The sequence below is a fragment of the Neophocaena asiaeorientalis genome, unplaced genomic scaffold, assembly GCF_003031525.2.
Source record: "Neophocaena asiaeorientalis asiaeorientalis breed wild unplaced genomic scaffold, Neophocaena_asiaeorientalis_V1.1 scaffold46, whole genome shotgun sequence".
Taxonomy (NCBI): Eukaryota; Metazoa; Chordata; class Mammalia; order Artiodactyla; family Phocoenidae; genus Neophocaena; species Neophocaena asiaeorientalis.
This window is the reverse complement of record NW_020175393.1, coordinates 9,199,615-9,218,052: the sequence shown is the minus strand read 5'-3', so window position 1 is coordinate 9,218,052 and position 18,438 is coordinate 9,199,615. Positions and strand designations below refer to the sequence as shown.

Genomic DNA, 18,438 nt, shown 5'->3' with positions numbered 1-18,438 from the left:
ATTTATTTAAAATACATATGAAGAAAATAAGGTATAATGTAGCACACAGGCATTTATTGTTATGTCTATTTTCATCTTATATTTAAAATATTTCACAATATATAAAATTATATTTTAAAAGGACATTTACATAAAATGCAGTTACATGGAATAGTTAAAAACAATAAATTATAACTTTTAAAAATAAATCTAAATGTGGGGAATAGTTTTCTTTCAGATAAATTATACACTAAATGCTATCAGGATATGCAGCATACCTTGCTATTAGGTACCAAGAAACAACTTCCCTTGAATTCTAATCTTGGTGCTAAAGGCCAGTTTAATTCCTAAAAAGTAATGTGAAACCCTATCAAAAACAAAACAGAAAGCAAAAAACTTTCTAAGACATCTCTGATAAAAAAATAAGAAGACAGAAATATATACATATATATCTCATCTAAACATTCATTTTCTGTATCAATCTTACGTAGCTTAAAAAAAAACTAGATAAAGCAATAAGCAATGCTCAGGTAACATATATTTAAACATGATTTTTTTTTTTTTTTTGCGGTACGCAGGCCTCTCACTGTTGTGGCCTCTCCCGTTGCGGAGCACAGGCTCCGGACGCGCAGGCTCAGCAGCCATGGCTCACGGGCCTAGCCGCTCCGCGGCATGTGGGATCTTCCCGGACCGGGGCACAAACCCGTGTCCCCTACATCAGCAGGTGGACTCTCAACCACTGCGCCACCAGGGAAACCCCTAAACATGATTTTTGATTGATGTGGCTTTACATTCAGGAAGGCAGAAAAATGTGTTCATACACACCAAAATGTGGGACTAGTTTTATACTGATAAGAAATAAGAGTGTAGACTATTTTTAAATTACTTACCACAATTACTGATTTTGCTTGTTCACAATACTGGAAGTCTCCATATCGAACAGATCTACGTCCCTGTAAATAAAGATATTTGAAATTAACTTGTAAAAATATTTATATTCAGTATTAATAACTTTTGAAACAGTAAACAAATAAACACAGTGTCATCTGAGCACATAACAACTCTGGTCAATTTTTTTTTTTTTTTTGTGGTACGCGGGCCTCTCACTGTTGTGGCCTCTCTGGTTGCAGAGCACAGGCTCCGGACACGTAGGCTCAGCGGCCATGGCTCACAGGCCCAGCTGCTCCGCAGCATGTGGGATCTTCCCGGACCGGGGCACGGACCTGTGTCCCCTGCATCGGCAGGCGGACTCTCAACCACTGCACCACCAGGGAAGCCCTGGTCAATTTTTAATATCTACAATGTTTATTCTATTCATTAATTAAAAAGTAAATTAAAATATTTTCCTTCAAAACTATCCTAACATCTTTCAAGCCATTAATAAGTTCAAGTTGTTATCCTTGAACAACACAACATTTATTCTTCTAGGTTGCTATAATTTCTATTTTCATAACTGAATATTTCTAACCACTGTGTAGGATGAGAGCAACTGTATCTATGTTTCCTCCTAAACTTTCTGACAATAGCTTACAGTTATACCCAATATATATTTGGGTCAATATTCATATGAAATTAAAGAAAAATAGCCTAGATATATATACCTCTAACTCAATTTTCTAGGATAACTTATCTGTATTAAAAGCTTATTATGTGACATCAATATAATGAAATTACTTACATCTCGATCTACTGTAGTTGCAAAGCCAATGGCTTCTTTTTGTGTACAGTTAACAGCTTTCTGAAGAGTATAAATAACTTGTTCATAGGTATGAACCTCATCATTAAACAGCATGCAATAGTAGGTGTCACTCTTCTCTCTGTGGGATAAAACATTAATTATATATTATCTATTTGCATTATCACCTTGCTCCAGGATGATTTATTAAGAGCACAGTTTGTTCTAGGGAACGTGCTAGGTACTAGGCACATACCTGTAATGAAGCCATCTGTGGTCCCCACACTCTATGACACTACCGGATGGTGGGAAAGATAGATACTATACATAAAGAATAGGATGCTAGAGTGGGATAAAACCAGTATGGGAGTTCAGAGAGCTGCCAAAGAAGTAATTTGAGAGCTGAAGTCAGAATTGGCTATCAGTGGTGCTCAACTGGGGGCAATTCTCCTCTACCCTCCATAGATGACCACTGGACAATGTCTGGAAACTTTTGGTTGTCATGACTGGGGTGGGAGTGCCACTGGCATCCAGTGGGTAAAGGCCAAGGATGCTGCTAAAAATTCTACAGTCCACCAGTTAGAGCCCATAATATCTGGCCCCCAAAGCCAACAGTGCGAAGGTTGAGAAACCATGGGCTAGAAGAAAGTGAAAGCAAAGGCCCTGAGGTGGCAAAAGTAAATACTGGGAGCTGGAGCACAGGGAGGAAGGAGGAGATTAGTCTGGAGAGAGGCAGAAATCTTAAAGACCTTGTAATCGATTTCGATTTTGCCATCCTAAGGGCAATCAAAGATTTGAAAGAGTGAAATAGGAGCTATGGTCAGATTTGTCTTAAAGTTCACTTTGGCTATATGTGGAGAATGGACCATGAGAGACACGAGTGGATATGGCAGTCTAGTTAGGGACGTCATGTTGTCCAAGGATGAAATTAACGCAATTTGGACTAGGAGAGTAGTAATGGAGATGAACAGAAGTAAACAACTTGACAGAGGGAGAACCAGCTGGACCTGACTGGACCTGAAATCTAAGTGGATATGCGTGACTCAGGTTTTTGAGTAGATGAAATGCCATTTACTAAGATGGGAAAACATTACAAGAGACGCAAGTTAGATTCTTTTCCCTTCTATGCTGGTGGTCCCAAACTTACAATGGAACAGAAAAATAAAAACACAACCCTTCTATTCTCTATGGTCTAAATTTGGATCTCAGATTTAGATCTTAGTTGGTCCCCAACTCAAAATACATGAAGATAAAGTCATGAGGTAACTAAGCCATTTTCAACATTTCCAAAAAAGGAATACTAACTCCTCATTTTACTAAAAAACAACCCACAACCTAATTATTTGGAACACTGTTGAGAAAGCAAAAAAGAAACACCACCAATGTCCTTTAGACTCTCACTTGTACTCAACCTTAACTGTGAATACAATTCCAACAAGCCTGGCTAGAATTAAAAGTAGAAGAGAAGGCTGCTTGAGGCAAGCACATTCATGCAGAAAAGTAAGCCCTTAACCTTAAATACAGCTATAGCAGAATCCAGCTCTCTGGTCACAAATTTGCAATCTCCTCAATAATCTAAGAACAAATGGTAAAAATGTTAGATGTACTCTAAAAGAAGCACAAAGTGTAGAATAAATTTTATACAAATTTAGAATCAAAAGTGGTTAAAATTGAATTTGTGTATTTAGTCAAACCAGAAAACTCACTTAGATCAAAGTGCTCATTCCCTAATCAAATCTCATACACAAACAAAAAGAATTGTAGAGTTAACTTAACAGCTTTATCACACAAAGAAGAGAAAAATGTCTGTGCTTGAAACCGTGGTAGAGCCTTGATGTGGCTAAAATATGGCTATAAATCGGCGAAATCAACAACAGGGAAAAACCTCTACCAATTAAATGGCTCACACATATTTAAAAACTATAAAACCAAGGTTATTATTATGCTGAAAACTAATTATTAAAAATGATTACGTTCTATCCTAGCTGTATTAAAGTTAATTTGAGGAATTAGAATCAAAATGGTTAAAACTGAGTGTGAGCAAATACAAATACAAGGAATAAACGGGCTGTACTTACACCATCTCTAAATCTGGTGGCAATTCACTTTCCTTTTCCCAGGTTAATATCTCTACTGCATAGCGAAACATAATAGCAAAAATGTTATAAGTTCTTGCAATCACATCTTCTGATAAATGCACAAGAGGATCCTGAAAGAACAGAAAAAGAAAAAAAAAAGCAACCATGTTAAATGTACATTAATTCTCCTTTTTCCCATTCTGCCTCCCTCCTCAAAACACTACTGTAAAAAGCTGACATCTTCCAGCTTCAGCTTCTCTTCAATTTGATCCTATACGTTACATCTCAGCAAATCAAACTTCCTAAAACATTCTCTTCATAATAATCCACATTACTGAATCATATGAACCACAATATTCCACGGCACTCCAATGCCTAATAAATAAATCTAAAAATTTTAGAATGGCATTCTAGGATCTTTAAACCTAACATCAAACCATGGTTACAGCTTCACATCCCTCTAATCCCCAATTTCCAGAATAAACAAAGGAATGCTATCTAAGGATGGACAAGTAATATTTAGTTTTATAGGTATAAAGGAGAACCTGATTTTGAGGATTCTAAAGGGGAGAAGTCAACAAGGTCAGAAAACTGCTCCTCGATGTTGTTAAGAATCACTCACTTTCTCTCAGCGAGTCAAGTTGTGTATGTATTTAACAGAGAACTTCGTATATTAGACTTAACAGTGAGTAAGTCACTAAATTTCAAGGTTAATGTAAAAAAGTATTACTATAAACATACTCTAAGGTTATCTTTCAGTCAATGTTGGCAAAATGTTTTACACAATCTAATCTTAATGCTTTATCAAATCTAAACATGTTATTTAGCTTAACGGCTAAATAGTGTTATATTCATCTCAATAAGAAAATCAATACATTCCAACATCATTGAATGGGAACCAGCACATTCTTGAAAATATACATAAGGATACAGAACATTTCTGTGCATCTTCACCAAGGATCAGCTTAGTGGAACTGATATAAAACAAATGGAGAAGGAGAATAATGTCAAGGATGAAGGAGAAAAGACAAAGATTCCTAAAGGAGATGGGTCTAGGGCTTAAAGAATGTAAGAAGAAGTAAGAAAAAGATTTTCCAAAGTCTTATAGCACTTTTTACCTACAACTCTTCTCAATAAACTGCTTTACATGTCCCATCAAAAAAAATTTTTTTTATACTGCTACCAAGGTTTGCTACTATTTCTTACGGAGACTTTAGAAGTTAACATGGCAAAACCACCTGCTACAAAGAAGGTACTGGAACTGGTACCTTCTGGCGATTCATAAAAGAGTGGCTATTAATCATAATACGAACCTCACACTGTACTAAAATAGAAAGTAGAACCAAAACTCAGTTTTCTTCCTGATACTATCTCACTATACAGTCATTCCATTTCTTACAATTACGTCCCATAATACAAGACATTTAGAGGATTGAAGAATTATGATAAACAGGATATATAAGAATTAAATGGTGTTGGGACAGAAACAACCGCCAATTCTTGAGAATCCAAGTCAGTAGTGTCCAAACTCTGTTCTAAAAATCCCAGGGCCTGGTAGAGATGTTTCCTATTTGAAATACACACCAGTTTAAAAACATGATTATCCATATTTTAATTATTTTTTTATTTTTTTGCGGTACGCGGGCCTCTCACTGTTGTGGCCTCTCCCGTTGTGGAGCACAGGCTCCAGACGCGCAGGCTCAGCGGCCATGGCTCACGGGCCCAGCAGCTCCGCGGCATGTGGGATCTTCCCGGACCGGGGCACGAACCCGTGTCCCCTGCATCAGTAGGCAGACTCTCAACCACCGTGCCACCAGGGAAGTCCATGATTACCCAAATTTTAAAATGGCCTATAGATATAGAGTCTTCTGCCATCTTTGTATGCACATGTTAACTTCTTGAAAATGGGTTACTGATTAAAAAACATTATTTCTGAAGTGAAGAGATGCTAGGCTGTGCAAGCCTACTCATGTACAACGGTAAATTAAACGTTATTTGAATAGACTTCTGTTCCAAGTGCTCGTATCACAGCACAAGTCAGTTGGAATGAGAAAATAAATAACCATCTTATCCTATGTTGTATTATCTAAGACTAATAATTGTTTTTCATGACATTTATGTTAGAGAATGCAAGCCTTTGTGAGTCAACTTTGATTTATTCTTCTTCCAAACTAGAAGAATAGCATGCTGTTAAAAAGGTTACCTGTGGTTGGGACTTCCCTGGTGGTCCAGTGGTAAAGAATCCGCCTTATGATGCAGGGGATGCGGGTTCGATACCTGGTCAGGGAACTAAGATCTACATGCTGCAGGGCAACTAAGCCCGTGCGCCACAATACTGAGCCCGCGTGCCGCAAACCACGGAGCCCATGCGCTCTGGAACCTGCGCGCCATGATTACAGAGCCCACGTGCCCTGGAGCCTGCATGCCACAACTAGAGAAGAGAAAACCTGCCACCACAACTAGAGAGAAGCCCACGCACTACAATGAAGAGCCTGCGCGCTCCAACGAAAGGTCCTGTGTGCAGCAACTAGACCCAATGCAGCCAAAAAAATCAATCTTAAAAAAAAGGAAAAAAAGTAAGCACATATTATAATAGAGTTTAACTGTTGTCATATGCAAATAAGGTATGAATGAGGGTTTTCTCCACACTGCCCAACTAAAACTAGAAATAAACTAGAAACCAAAGTTATGAATCGATTTTCTAACAAGAAATAATATACATTCCAAATTATAAAAAATAAATTCATTAGTAATACTGCTTTTATCTGTTTATTATTGGGATTTCTTAATTAAAATTTTATTTTAAAAAAATTCCACTGCCAAAAAATGTTTTCAAAAACCAGTATACTATACTGTCAGAGTTGTCTATACTAACTAGGTTTAAAGCCCAGCTCTAGCACTTACTGTGTGGGACACTGTAGGCAAGTTTCTTAATGTAAGACTCAAGCTTCCACAGCTATAAAATATGGGTAACAGTAGTATTTATCTTACAGGGTTGTTCTGAGAATTAAATGATATAAACCAAGAATTGTATTTAGTATGATATTCAGCTACTAGTTACCACTGATCTGTATTCAAATGGGATGAAAGCAGCATTGACAAGTGAAAATTTCAGATAAAAAATTTTTCACTGAGGTTGTTCATTCAGTTAATATATGTTATTGAATTAAATTTCATTCCAAAAAGGATTTACAGCAACTTTTTTTGGCCAAGTGCAGCTTGCGGGATCGTAGTTGCCCGACCAGGGATTGAACCAGCGCTACTGGCAGTGAAAACATGGAGTCCTTACCACTGGACCTCCAGGGAATTCCCCTTCAGCAACTAGAATACATCCAGTGTAATAAAACAGTATTAAAAAATAGATATACAAAGCAGGTAAAATGAAAATAAAGGAAGGAAAATAAACTGAAGTCAAGATAACATCTATTTATAAATGCCAATCATATAAATTTCCATACAGCTACTACAGACAAGCTGTTTTCAAGATGCCCCAACAAAAGGAAACACAGTCAGTTACGAGACTCACACCAAGAGAAACGTAACATTTCCTAATGCAGAGACCTAAGACAAATTTCTTACGGTTTTTATAAAGATCAACAAAGGATACACTAGGAAAGGTACCATCCCACCAGCCTCTGTACTCACCCCCCATGCTCAAGGGCCCATTTGGAAAACTAGTTGGGCACTTATTGTCACGGTGATGGAAGATACTATTACCATTTAATGAGTGGGAATTAGGTACGATAAACACAGTGCTTCTGACAGTGTATACCTGGGGTCAGTAAAGTTTTTCTATAAAAAGTCACTAAGTATTTCAGTTTTTGCAGGCTACAGGGTCTCTGTCATAGCTACTCAGTTTTGCTGTTGTAGTGGAAAAGCAGCTATAGACGATACATGAACAATTAAGCGTGGCTATGTTGCCATAAAATTTTATTTATGGATAATGAAATGTGAATTTCACATAATCTTCACATGCCACAAAATACTACCCTTATTGATTTTTCTTCAACTATTTAAAAATATAAAAACCATACTTGGATTATGGTGGTGCCAGTAACAGGTTGCAGACAAGATCCGGCCTGTGGGGCCAGGGTTTGCTGATCCCTGGCCTGTATAATGAAGAATGTCCCACTCCAAATGCCAAAAGTTGAGAAGACCTGTGGAACTTCTAAACACTACCCCAACAGAACTATATAATAAAATTTTTTACAACTTTTTCTTAAGATGTAGGCTGAATGTATAACAAAAAAATTACATTCAATAAAAACAATTCAAAAAAAAAAAAAACAATTCTATGATAGGCTAAAAAGGTTCATTTCAAATATTATATAGCTTTCTTCCATTTCAAGCATAAAATAGAAAAACCCTAGATAATGTATGGATTTAGTGAGTGGGGACCAGGTATGCTAAATATAATGTTATCTGTTATCTTTTTAATATCTTATAGTCTTCTCGAAGACTTCATTTCTCTTAACTGAATTCTTAAATAGGAATTAAATGGCAAAATCTGGAGGTTCGATTTTCTGTCAAGTTGCTGGAATATATATTCTCCAGGCAGGACCATACAATTTCAGCCAGGCAGGTTATTTTGCTGGCATCTTTTAAAAATTCAGGAAACTAACCAAAGTCTTCATTATTTGATAGCTACCCCGCTAATATATGAGGATAAAGCCAAGAGAGTAACTGCAGGCAGATTCATAATTTTTCTTAGAAAATTTAAAGCGAACAATCTGGTGGTATCTAGTACATTCATAATGCTAAGCCACAATCACCTCTATCTAGTTCTAAAACATTTCTATCACTTCAGCAAAGTAAAACCCCTTACCCATTAAGCAGTTTTTCTCCATTTTCCCCTTCCCTATTCCCTGGCAACCACCAGTCTGTGTTCTCTACAGATTTATTTATTCTGGATATTTCACATAAATGGAATAATACAGTATGTGACCCTTTGTGTCTGGCTTCTTTCACTTATCCTGATGTTTTGAAAGTCCATCCACGTTGCAACATGTATCAGTACTTCATTCCTTTTTACAGCTAAGTAATATTACACTGTATGTTTATCCATTCACATACTGATAGACATTTTGACTGTTTCCACCTTTTGGCTATTATGAATAATGCTGCTACTAATGTGTGTGCATGTACTTATTTGAATACTTGTTTTTAATTCTTTTGGGTATATACCTAGAAGTGAAATTACAGGCTTACATGGCAATGTTTAACATTTGAGGAATAGCCAAACTGTTTTCCACAGTGCTAAATCATTTTGCATTCCCACTGGTACCGTACAGAGTTCCAGTTTCTCTATAGCCTCGCCAACACCTATTTGCCACTTTTTTGATTACAGCCATCCTAGTGGGTGTGAAGTGGTATCTCACTGTGGTTTTGATTTACATTTCCCTAATGACTAATACTCTTGAGCATGTTTTCATGTGTTTGTTGGTCACTTGTATTATATCTTCTTTGGAGAAATGTCTGTTCAGGTCCTCTGGCCACTTTTAATTGTGTTTTTTGTTGTTGAGTTGTAAGATATATTCTGGATACCAGACACTTATCAGATATGACTTGCAAATATTTTCTCCCAGAGTCCTAAAGTTTTACACTAGCTTTCAATTTTTTTTCAAAAGCAAAACCATTTTTTCCAAATATGTCTTTGTTTGCCTTGCTTATATTTTTATATACAGAATGCCAACCCAGTACGTAAGAGATAAAAACAGAGCTGCTCCAATTGCAGTGGAGAAATCTGAAACCCTAATCACTTGGCATCTCTCTGTAGCAAATCCTAGAGCACATGCACAAAGCAAATGAAACACAAACAAATATATGTTTTCTATAGCACTGAATCATTCTGCACAAATTTTCATCTGTCTAAAACACAGTGAAACACAGTCTAAAAGATACTGTCCTACACCATAAGTTCTCTGGTCGTTCTGTTAAAATATCTGAGACCAGGAAGACATGTGCACTAGGAAGGACTATTAGGGTCCACTTGCCCCAAATCGGTATCAGATCTACTTACTAACAATGCATAAGTTCTTTTAATGTACCCACCTCTCTGCCATTTAAAATTAAAATCTGAAATAAGGATCTTAAACATCAGATTGTCACAAACAGCAGAGTTTCAAGTATTTGTTTAGTGAGAGCCCATTATATCATTACAAATATCATTTAGAGAAAAATAATAAAGGATCAACAACAATTTTAGAAAGCACATATTTACAGCTGGAATGAGTATAACTTGTACTGAGCTATCATCCCAGTGTTTGGTCTCATCACATATCCAATGACACTGATTTACCAGGAGATGATGAGTAGGATTGGCTGCCATGTAGGACTACAGAAAAGAAAGGTATCTGATCTACAAAGTCTTAGTCACAACACAAACAAAAACCAACTAAGTTAACTGATCTACATATATAGGAAAAATAATCCCTTTAATAATAAATGAGGACTTAAAAAAACTCATATATGCTTAAAATAAAACAAACAAATGCAAAAGTCCAAATTAAATTAAATTTCTAGAATTTCAAGTGTGTTCTACTAGTACTGGTATGCCATCCATAAAATGCAAAAAACTTTCGAAGTATATACTTGGTCACTGTTAATAGTGAGAGGACTATTGATATTTTACTTATCCATTGCTATATTATAACCTAATTCTTATGTCTGAAAATATTTCAAACACATGGCTAAGACAGTATTTCCTTAGGAACAATTTTGTGAAAATGTTTTTACCTCTTCTTCCTCAATTTCAGAGGTGTTAAGGTCATGTTTCTGACAGTAAGGACCCTCTTTCCAAGCTTCAGTATCACCACAGTCACAGAAACCTCCACCTCCTGATGTTGTCATCTTGAAAAAAAATTGTAAAGTATCTTGTCAATAAGTATTTACTGAGGGCTATTGGATTATAAATAGGAATATCAAGTGCTAAGGAAATAACGTTGCTGAAGTGTTAATTTCTTTGGAGGGATAAAATTAAATAAAATGCCAAACCTCTCAATGTTTTAAAGCTGATTTTAAATAAGCCTATAAGCTAATTTAAGTGATTTCAAAATAAAATAAGCTATTCTGTAGTGTCTAGCAAGCTACAGCTATTTTAAAGAGGTAAAATATGTCCACTTGCATGACTTCCTAATTAGGAAAATAACAAGGGCTTTCTTGCTAGGTTTTGGCTAAATTGGTATACTGCTGGTATCTATGCTACCAGGTTATAACGTAACAGATTCAAGAGTGATTCCTATAGCTGCTATCTTCTACAAAAGTCTAATAAGAGTGCATCTGCATTAGAGAAAGTGACCAAAAAAACTACAGAAATAGTTTTTCTTTTCTAACACTCTCTAAATAGCATTCTTTGAAAAGGAAACATTGAGTGCCTAGTCATAAAATCTTTTACCACCTGTGGGCTTCAAAATTATTCATGCTTCCTTAAGATGTAGCAATGATTCAAGGAATCTAGCAAGATAAAACCTATTATTTAATAATTAGTAGACTGGAAATTTTGCTTTTTAAAAAAATACTGTGAGAGTTTATGGATGGGTATGAGAAGGAAATTTTAGAAAGAGCCTTTCATATTTTGCCCAAAGTATTTGTGTGTTACATATCACAAGGTAATTAATGTAAACTCACAAATGACAGTTATTCTTAGGGGCTGCAAAGATATATGCCAAGAAACATGGGCAGGCAGCCATATGGAAAATGATAACATCACCCTATAGCTTTTATGCGTGTTCTGGTAACCAAAGATAGGTAGAACAGTTTAAAGGAAACTAGGATTCTCTTACTGATTTATGAAAATAAAAAGAACATATAGGGCTTCCCTGGTGGCACAGTGGTTGAGAGTCCGCCTGCCGATGCAGGGGACACGGGTTTCCCGTTTACCCAAAAAAAAAAAAAAAAAAAAGAACATATAAAAATATGAATTCAATTTTGCAGCTGTTTTAGTTCACTGTTAACAATACTCGGGTAGAGGAAATAAAAACAAACAGGAGGAAAAGTCCTGAATCAAAAGTCTTGAATTAGTAAGACTGTAGTATTTCTTCTCTAGTTTTATTTGAGATTAGGGTGAAAAGTTCCAGCTGCTAACAGTTCCCTAAATTTCTGAATGTTCATAGCTCTGTCTTCAGCTTCCAGTAGAGGAACCAGGACAGGCTTAGCAATAATCTGCCTGTGTATTTTGTATCCCTGACTTAAAAGCAAACATACTTGATTTTTGGAAAAGTACTGATTGCATTACAGCAGTTAAAAAAAAATTTGATTAGTCTTATGTTCTGAAGTTGGCCCTTTTCTACATTGTAGTAGATGCCTCTTTAATATTAAGAAATGACAATTCTGTAGAAGCTGACCAACAGATAGAACCATTTCTTAATGGTATAATCCTGTCACTTTTACTTCATTGCTCACTCATCTCCCTTCAGAACCTCCCTCTTGCATTTTAACTCTCACCTTTATCCTCTAATTTTTGATAACCTGCTTTATAAACCTAGAATTATAAAGATAATAAACATTAAAAAAATAACAAAACAAACTAGTTGAAAACCAATACTGAAAGAGCTGTTATCTATAGTCTTTTAATCTTAAACCATGTGTTCCATGAAACCTGGATTCATAATTCATCTCTACACTGCCATCGTATGTTTAATGGTATTTGAGTAACACATTTCTTAAACCACTCTCCCCTGTTTCAGTGTTAAATCTTGGAATTTTGAAAAGAAAAGGTATTGAGTATAAATTCAATACTAGGTGTGGTTATTATCTGGATATTACTAACCCTATATCGATGGTCTCTGTGAATACTTCCCAAAAAGCACTCCATGCATAAAACACAAGTTGGATCAACTGCACAGTCTCTGTAAAGTTAAAGAAAAAAAAAAATCAGAGTGTCATAAAATAACTGTATATTTTACCACATAATATTTCAAATTGGAATCCATCTTGGAAGAGCCAGAATAGTGAAATGCCTTAGTGTTAGAAGAAAAGAAATTATTTTTCCCAAAGATCTGTCAGATCTTTGATCAATGCAGTCAGCTTAAGAACCTGCTTCTCATACTGGATGTGCACTAGGGGGTATTAGAAGGCACATATTACTAGAATGGCAATTTTCCCTAAAGATTTGGGGAAATCCTATTTTATATTAAAACACAGATGTATATGGAATAGATTTTAAATATTATAAATTCTTAAGATATTTTAACTAATTTAAATGGCAATAACGTATTAAGTGTTCGATATACAAGCTGACATGGGTCTCCACACTCGGTCTGTATATATGATGGTCACACAAACCTATGGTTCATAAGACATCCTGATGGGGGAGTAGGAGTTCTACAAAGTGAATGGGTTGACAGTGGTGCCTTCGATCATTTCATTTGCTTTTATCATACTGCCATTTAGATACATTTACAGATCATATCTTAAATAATTTCTATGATTCTATGAAATGAGATGAGGTGTCATGAAAATATTTAAATTTCCCCTTATCCTTGTTTCTGTATCCTCATAGGCAACCACCCTACTATGCCTATTGTGTGCCCTTTAATTTGTATGTGTTCTTGCAAAATGTTCTGAACGCATGTATTTAAAAAAAATTTATTTTTAAAATTGTAGTTGATTTACAATATTTTATTAGTTTCATGTGTACAGCAGAGTGATTTGGATATATATATGTGTGTGTGTATATATATATATATTTCAGATTCTTTTCCATTATAGGTTATTACAAGATGCTGAATATAGTTCCGTGTCCCCTGCATCGGCAGGCGGACTATCAACCACTGTGCCACCAGGGAAGCCCCGAGTGCATGTATTTTTGATGTGTGTAAATCTTACTGTGTTATACCTCATTCTGTTCTTTTTCAATTCTGTAACATAATTCATTCATTTTGTATGTGTACATTTGATTTGCTGTTTCTGATTGGTATATAATATGCCATGGCATGTATCCAAAACATTTTTTCTCTCTACTATCCCTGCACCGGACACCTGGATTACCTCTAATGCCTTTTTACCACAAATAATGCTGCAATGAATATCCCTGTAAATGTTTTCTTATGGATCTGACTGAGATTTTCTTCGGCATATAAATGCAAGAGCAGAGTTGCTGGGTCATATACATATAGAGTTTTAATTCTGAGTGCCATGCTACTGTCCAGAGTGGCTACATGTGCGCCAGCAGTGTGTAAGAGTTTTTTTTTGGTAAGAGTTTTTATAACCTGCATCTTCATCAGCATTTGGTTTTTATCTCGTTTGCTAATATGTGCCAGCTTAACATATATGAAATATCTTACTGTCTTTTTTGTTTTTGTTTTTTTGGCTGCATTGGGTCCTCATTGCTGCACGTGGGCTTTCTCTAGTTGCAGCGAGTGGGGGCTACTCTTCATTGCAGTGCATGTGCTTCTCACTGCAGTGGCTTCTCTTGTTGCAGAGCACAGGCTCTAGGTGCGTGCGCTTCAGTAGTTGTGGCACACAGGCTCAGTAGTTGTGGCTTGCGGGCTCTAGAGCACAGGCTCAGCAGTTGTGGCACATGGGCTTAGTTGCTCCGCAGCATGTGGGATCTTCCTGGGCCAGGGCTCGAACCCGTGTCCCCTGCATTGGCAGGAGGATTCTTAACCACTGAGCCACCAGGGAAGCCCCTATCTTACTGTTTTAATTTGTATTTCTCTGACTGCTAATACATTTGAGCAACTCTTCATATGCTTACTGCTTTGAGGATTTCCTTTTCTATAAACTGCCTGTTTATATCCTTTGCCCATTTTTCTGCTGGGATTGCTTTCTTTATCTTGTTTATTTGCAGGAGTTTCCTATATAGTCTAGTATAGAGGACATTAATCACTTGGCAATTTAAACATTGCAAATATTATCTCCCATTTGTCACATGTATATTAGTTTTGCCCATGGGGTCTTTTGTTAAATAGAGCTCCCTATTTTGATGCAATTAAATTTACGCAAAAATTCGTTTGTGCTTTGAGGTTTTAGAAGTTCCTTCCCCAACCCTAGGTCACAAAAATATATATGTTTTTAAAGAAAATAATTTTCTTCTATTAAACCTTTTGGTTTTATCTTCCCCATTTAGGTGTTTAATCCATCTGGAATCTACCTTTGCATATGACATAGGATAGAGATACTATTTTACTTCTCCATATATAATGAGCTGCTTTTTCTAAAACCATTTACTAAACAACCTTTTACCTATTGATTGTGCTGTCACCTATATAACATATTAAGTTCCCATCTATCCTTGGGTCTATTATCTAAGCTCTCTAAGAGTGATCTATTTGTTTGTTCTTACACTATTCCACACGTTATTACTATGGCTTTTTGTAGTATTGATATATCTTAATATTTGATAGGGTAAATTCCCCGTTATTCTCCTTTTTTAAAGATTGATTTAACTATTCATGAATTATTATTTATTCTTCTACACAATAAGTTTACAGAGTTCCTCGAAAATACCCAGCTAAATTTTGACAGAGATTATTTGGAATTTACTGATAAACTTCAGAAGTAATAACATCCTTATAAGAGTAAATTATCATGTCCATGATTATTTCCTATATCTTTTATTGAAGTTTAAAATTTTTCTTAATGAGGCCTGTGTATTCTTGATTAGACTAATACCTAGGTACTTTCTAGGTTTTGTTGTTTTAATGATACACATTTTTAAAAAATTTCATTTTCTAGCTGGTTAAGGATGATGAAAAGAAATAGTATTGATTTTTAAGACCCTTGATGAACTCAAGGCAGTTTTAATAGTTTGCTGATTCTGTTTTATTCCCCTGAAGTAAATGTGTATAGTCTGTACATAATGACAATTTTATCTTTTTCCTTACAATAGTTATTCTTCTTCCCTTATACTGTTGACAAGGACTTCTAGTAATATGTTAAACAAGAGCAGTAATAGTAGGCACCCTTTTCTTACTTTAGATATTAAAGTAAACACATCTAAGTATTATGTTCACTGTGGGTTTACTAAGAAAGTGCTCTTCTAGAAAGAATCAAGCATTTATCTTGTCTTTCCTATACAAACTGTGCCTCAGGGTTATCGAAGGATCGATGAGGACTGTTTCTTTCACAAAAGACTAGCTTATAAACAAAGAAGAGATGATAAATTAGAGTAGCAACATTTTGCTACCCCCTAATGAATAACGATCCAGGCAGCAAGCATCAGTGACTGCTAAAACATTAGGTAAAAAGGCTGATGGAGGGACTTCCCTGGCAGTGGTTAAGACTCCGTGCTTCCAACGCAGGGGGCACAGGCTAAATCCCTGGTTGGGGAACTAAGATCCCACATGCCACAGGGCGCGGCAAAAAACATCAATAAATAAGAGGCTGCTGGAGACCTTCACGATGGTTACTTGTGCCAGGTGCCTAAACCCACTGATCAATTTTAACAAAAGCAGCCAAGCATCATATACTTCCTGATATTAAGAATTAAGAAGTTATGCATCAGGCTTCCTTGGTGGCGTAGTGGTTAAGAATCTACCTGCCAATGCAGGGGACACAGGTTCGAGCCCTGGTCCGGGAAGATCCCACATGCCGTGGAGCAACTAAGCCCGTGTGCCACAACTACTGAGCCTGTGCTCTAGAGACCTTGAGCCACAACTACTGAGCCCACATGCCACAACTACTGAAGCCCACGTGCCTAGAGCCTGTGCTCCACAACAAGAGAAGCCACCGTAATGAGAAGCCCGCGCACCACAACGAAGAGTGGCCCCTGTTCCCTGCAACTAGAAAAAGCCCGCGCAGCAACGAAGACCCAATGCAGCCAAAAATAAATAAATAAAAATAATAAAGTTGGGCTTCCCTGGTGGCGCAGTGGTTGAGAGTCTGCCTGCTGATGCAGGGGACACGGGTTCGTGCCCCGGTCCGGGAAGATCCCACATGCCGCAGAGCGGCTAGGCCCGTGAGCCATGGCCGCTGAGCCTGCGCATCTGGAGCCTGTGCTCCGCAACGGGAGAGGCCACAACAGTGAGAGGCCCGCGTACCGCAAAAAATAATAATAAAGTTCGTTTAAAAAAAAGTTATGCATCAATAATTATGAAATTATTATCCACCCCCCCCCAATAATAGAAGTTAATCAAGCCTAACTACCTGTTTCGAGGAAAGACAGGGAAAAAAGAAACATTTAAGCAACACCATGGGGCCACAATCAGCCAAATCTAGACTGTGGAAAATTCCATAGAACAAATGACCTGGTTTCTTAGTAACATAATGGAAAAAAGAAGGAAGGAAAGAGGTAAAAGAGCTATTATAGTTTAAAAGAAAAAATGAAGAACAACAGCCAAATGCAATGTGTGAACTCTAAATTCACAGTTATGAGTCAATCAGGACAATTTCAACTCTGCTAGACAGCAGGTAATATTAAGGAATTAGTGTTAATTATTTTAGGATATTAATGGTTATAGAGAAAAAAGGTACATACTCAGTATTGATTAAAAAGAGCATGTTGTCTGGAATATGCTTCAAAATAATCTAGCAGGGCAGGAAAAAAGTGTATGAGAGTGTATGTGTGTGTATATAGATTAAAAAGAGTTGCCACATATTGATAATTGCTGAAGCTGAGCAATGATTCCCTGTCACGTCTATTGTACCACTCACCCTACCTTTATTATGTTTGAAACTGTCTATAATAAAAAACTTTAAAAAATCTAATATACAAATACTCAATAAAGTTCCCTTATATATTCTTTGTTTGCTAAGAATTAAATCACAAACAATAATTGAAATACATAAAATGCTTTTCTGAATCAAATCAGAAAAACATTTTTCTTTTCTCAACTATTAAAATGGTGAATTACATCAATAATTGTTTTAAAGATGAACTACCTTTGGATTGTTAAACTAAATTCCATTTGATCATGATGCATCACTCTTTTAGTATATTCTTGGATTCAGATAGCTAATATTTTATTTAGGATCCCTTTCATCTACATTAATAAGGGAAATGGCTTTATAATATCTCCCCTTGAATTTATCAGGGTTTCAAATCAAGATTATTAAGTAGCTGCATAAAGAGTTAGGCAGTATTTACTCTTTCCCTCTTTTCTGCAGTAACTTGTTTAAGAAAGGAATTAACTGTTCCTTCAAAATTTGATAGAACTCACCCATACACAGTCATCCAGGTATGCGATTTTTGGGAGGGAAGATCTTTGATTACCATTCCAATGTTTTCATACTATATTCAAGTTGCCTATCATTTTCCTACAAATTTATCCATTTCATCTACATTTTCAATTTCTTTTTAGCATTTACTTATTCATAATTCTCATATTTCAGAGGTTGTCAAACTTTCTTAGTTCATGGCATCTTTAGTGTCTCAACAGTTTCTTTCAGGGTATCACGAGACCAAATGAAACACCTAATCATTCTATTTATCAAACAGTTAGACTCAAAGAACTTAGTACCTGTTAGGCACTGCACAATTTCTCAAATCTTAGAATCAGACTGGATACCACCACCCTCATTTCTTATTCCACAGGTATTTGCTTTTTAATCACAACAACGGAGAGGGCCCAGCTTCGGCAAGAAATGACATCACTAAAAGGAATGCAGTGAGTGTACGTCTCAACCTTCATTCTGAATTTTATACATGTGTATCTTCTCTTTTCTTACTCAGTCTTCTCAGAAAACTACCTTAATAATTCCAGAGAGTAAGCATCTCAACTTTTTACTTTTGCTTCATTTTCTGACCTTTTTATTTCCTTTCTTCTT

General features: G+C 36.2%; 1 protein-coding gene across 5 annotated transcripts in view; it reads right to left on the bottom strand.

Moving 5' to 3' along the window:
* Positions 1-18,438, bottom strand: part of UBR2 (ubiquitin protein ligase E3 component n-recognin 2) — a 115,639-nt gene that overhangs the window by 68,135 nt on the left and 29,066 nt on the right. For all 5 annotated transcript variants that reach the window (XR_003006031.1, XM_024765852.1, XM_024765850.1 and 2 more), the window contains exons 3-7: positions 12,500-12,578; positions 10,468-10,581; positions 3,733-3,863; positions 1,658-1,796; positions 870-932 (exon numbers count right to left, since the gene is read on the bottom strand). Coding sequence is in view for 4 of the 5 variants with exons in the window: in XM_024765852.1 (XP_024621620.1) it covers positions 870-932; positions 1,658-1,796; positions 3,733-3,863; positions 10,468-10,581; positions 12,500-12,578 (526 nt within the window). In the remaining variant the exon portion in view is untranslated. The remainder of the gene's footprint in view (positions 1-869; positions 933-1,657; positions 1,797-3,732; positions 3,864-10,467; positions 10,582-12,499; positions 12,579-18,438) is intronic.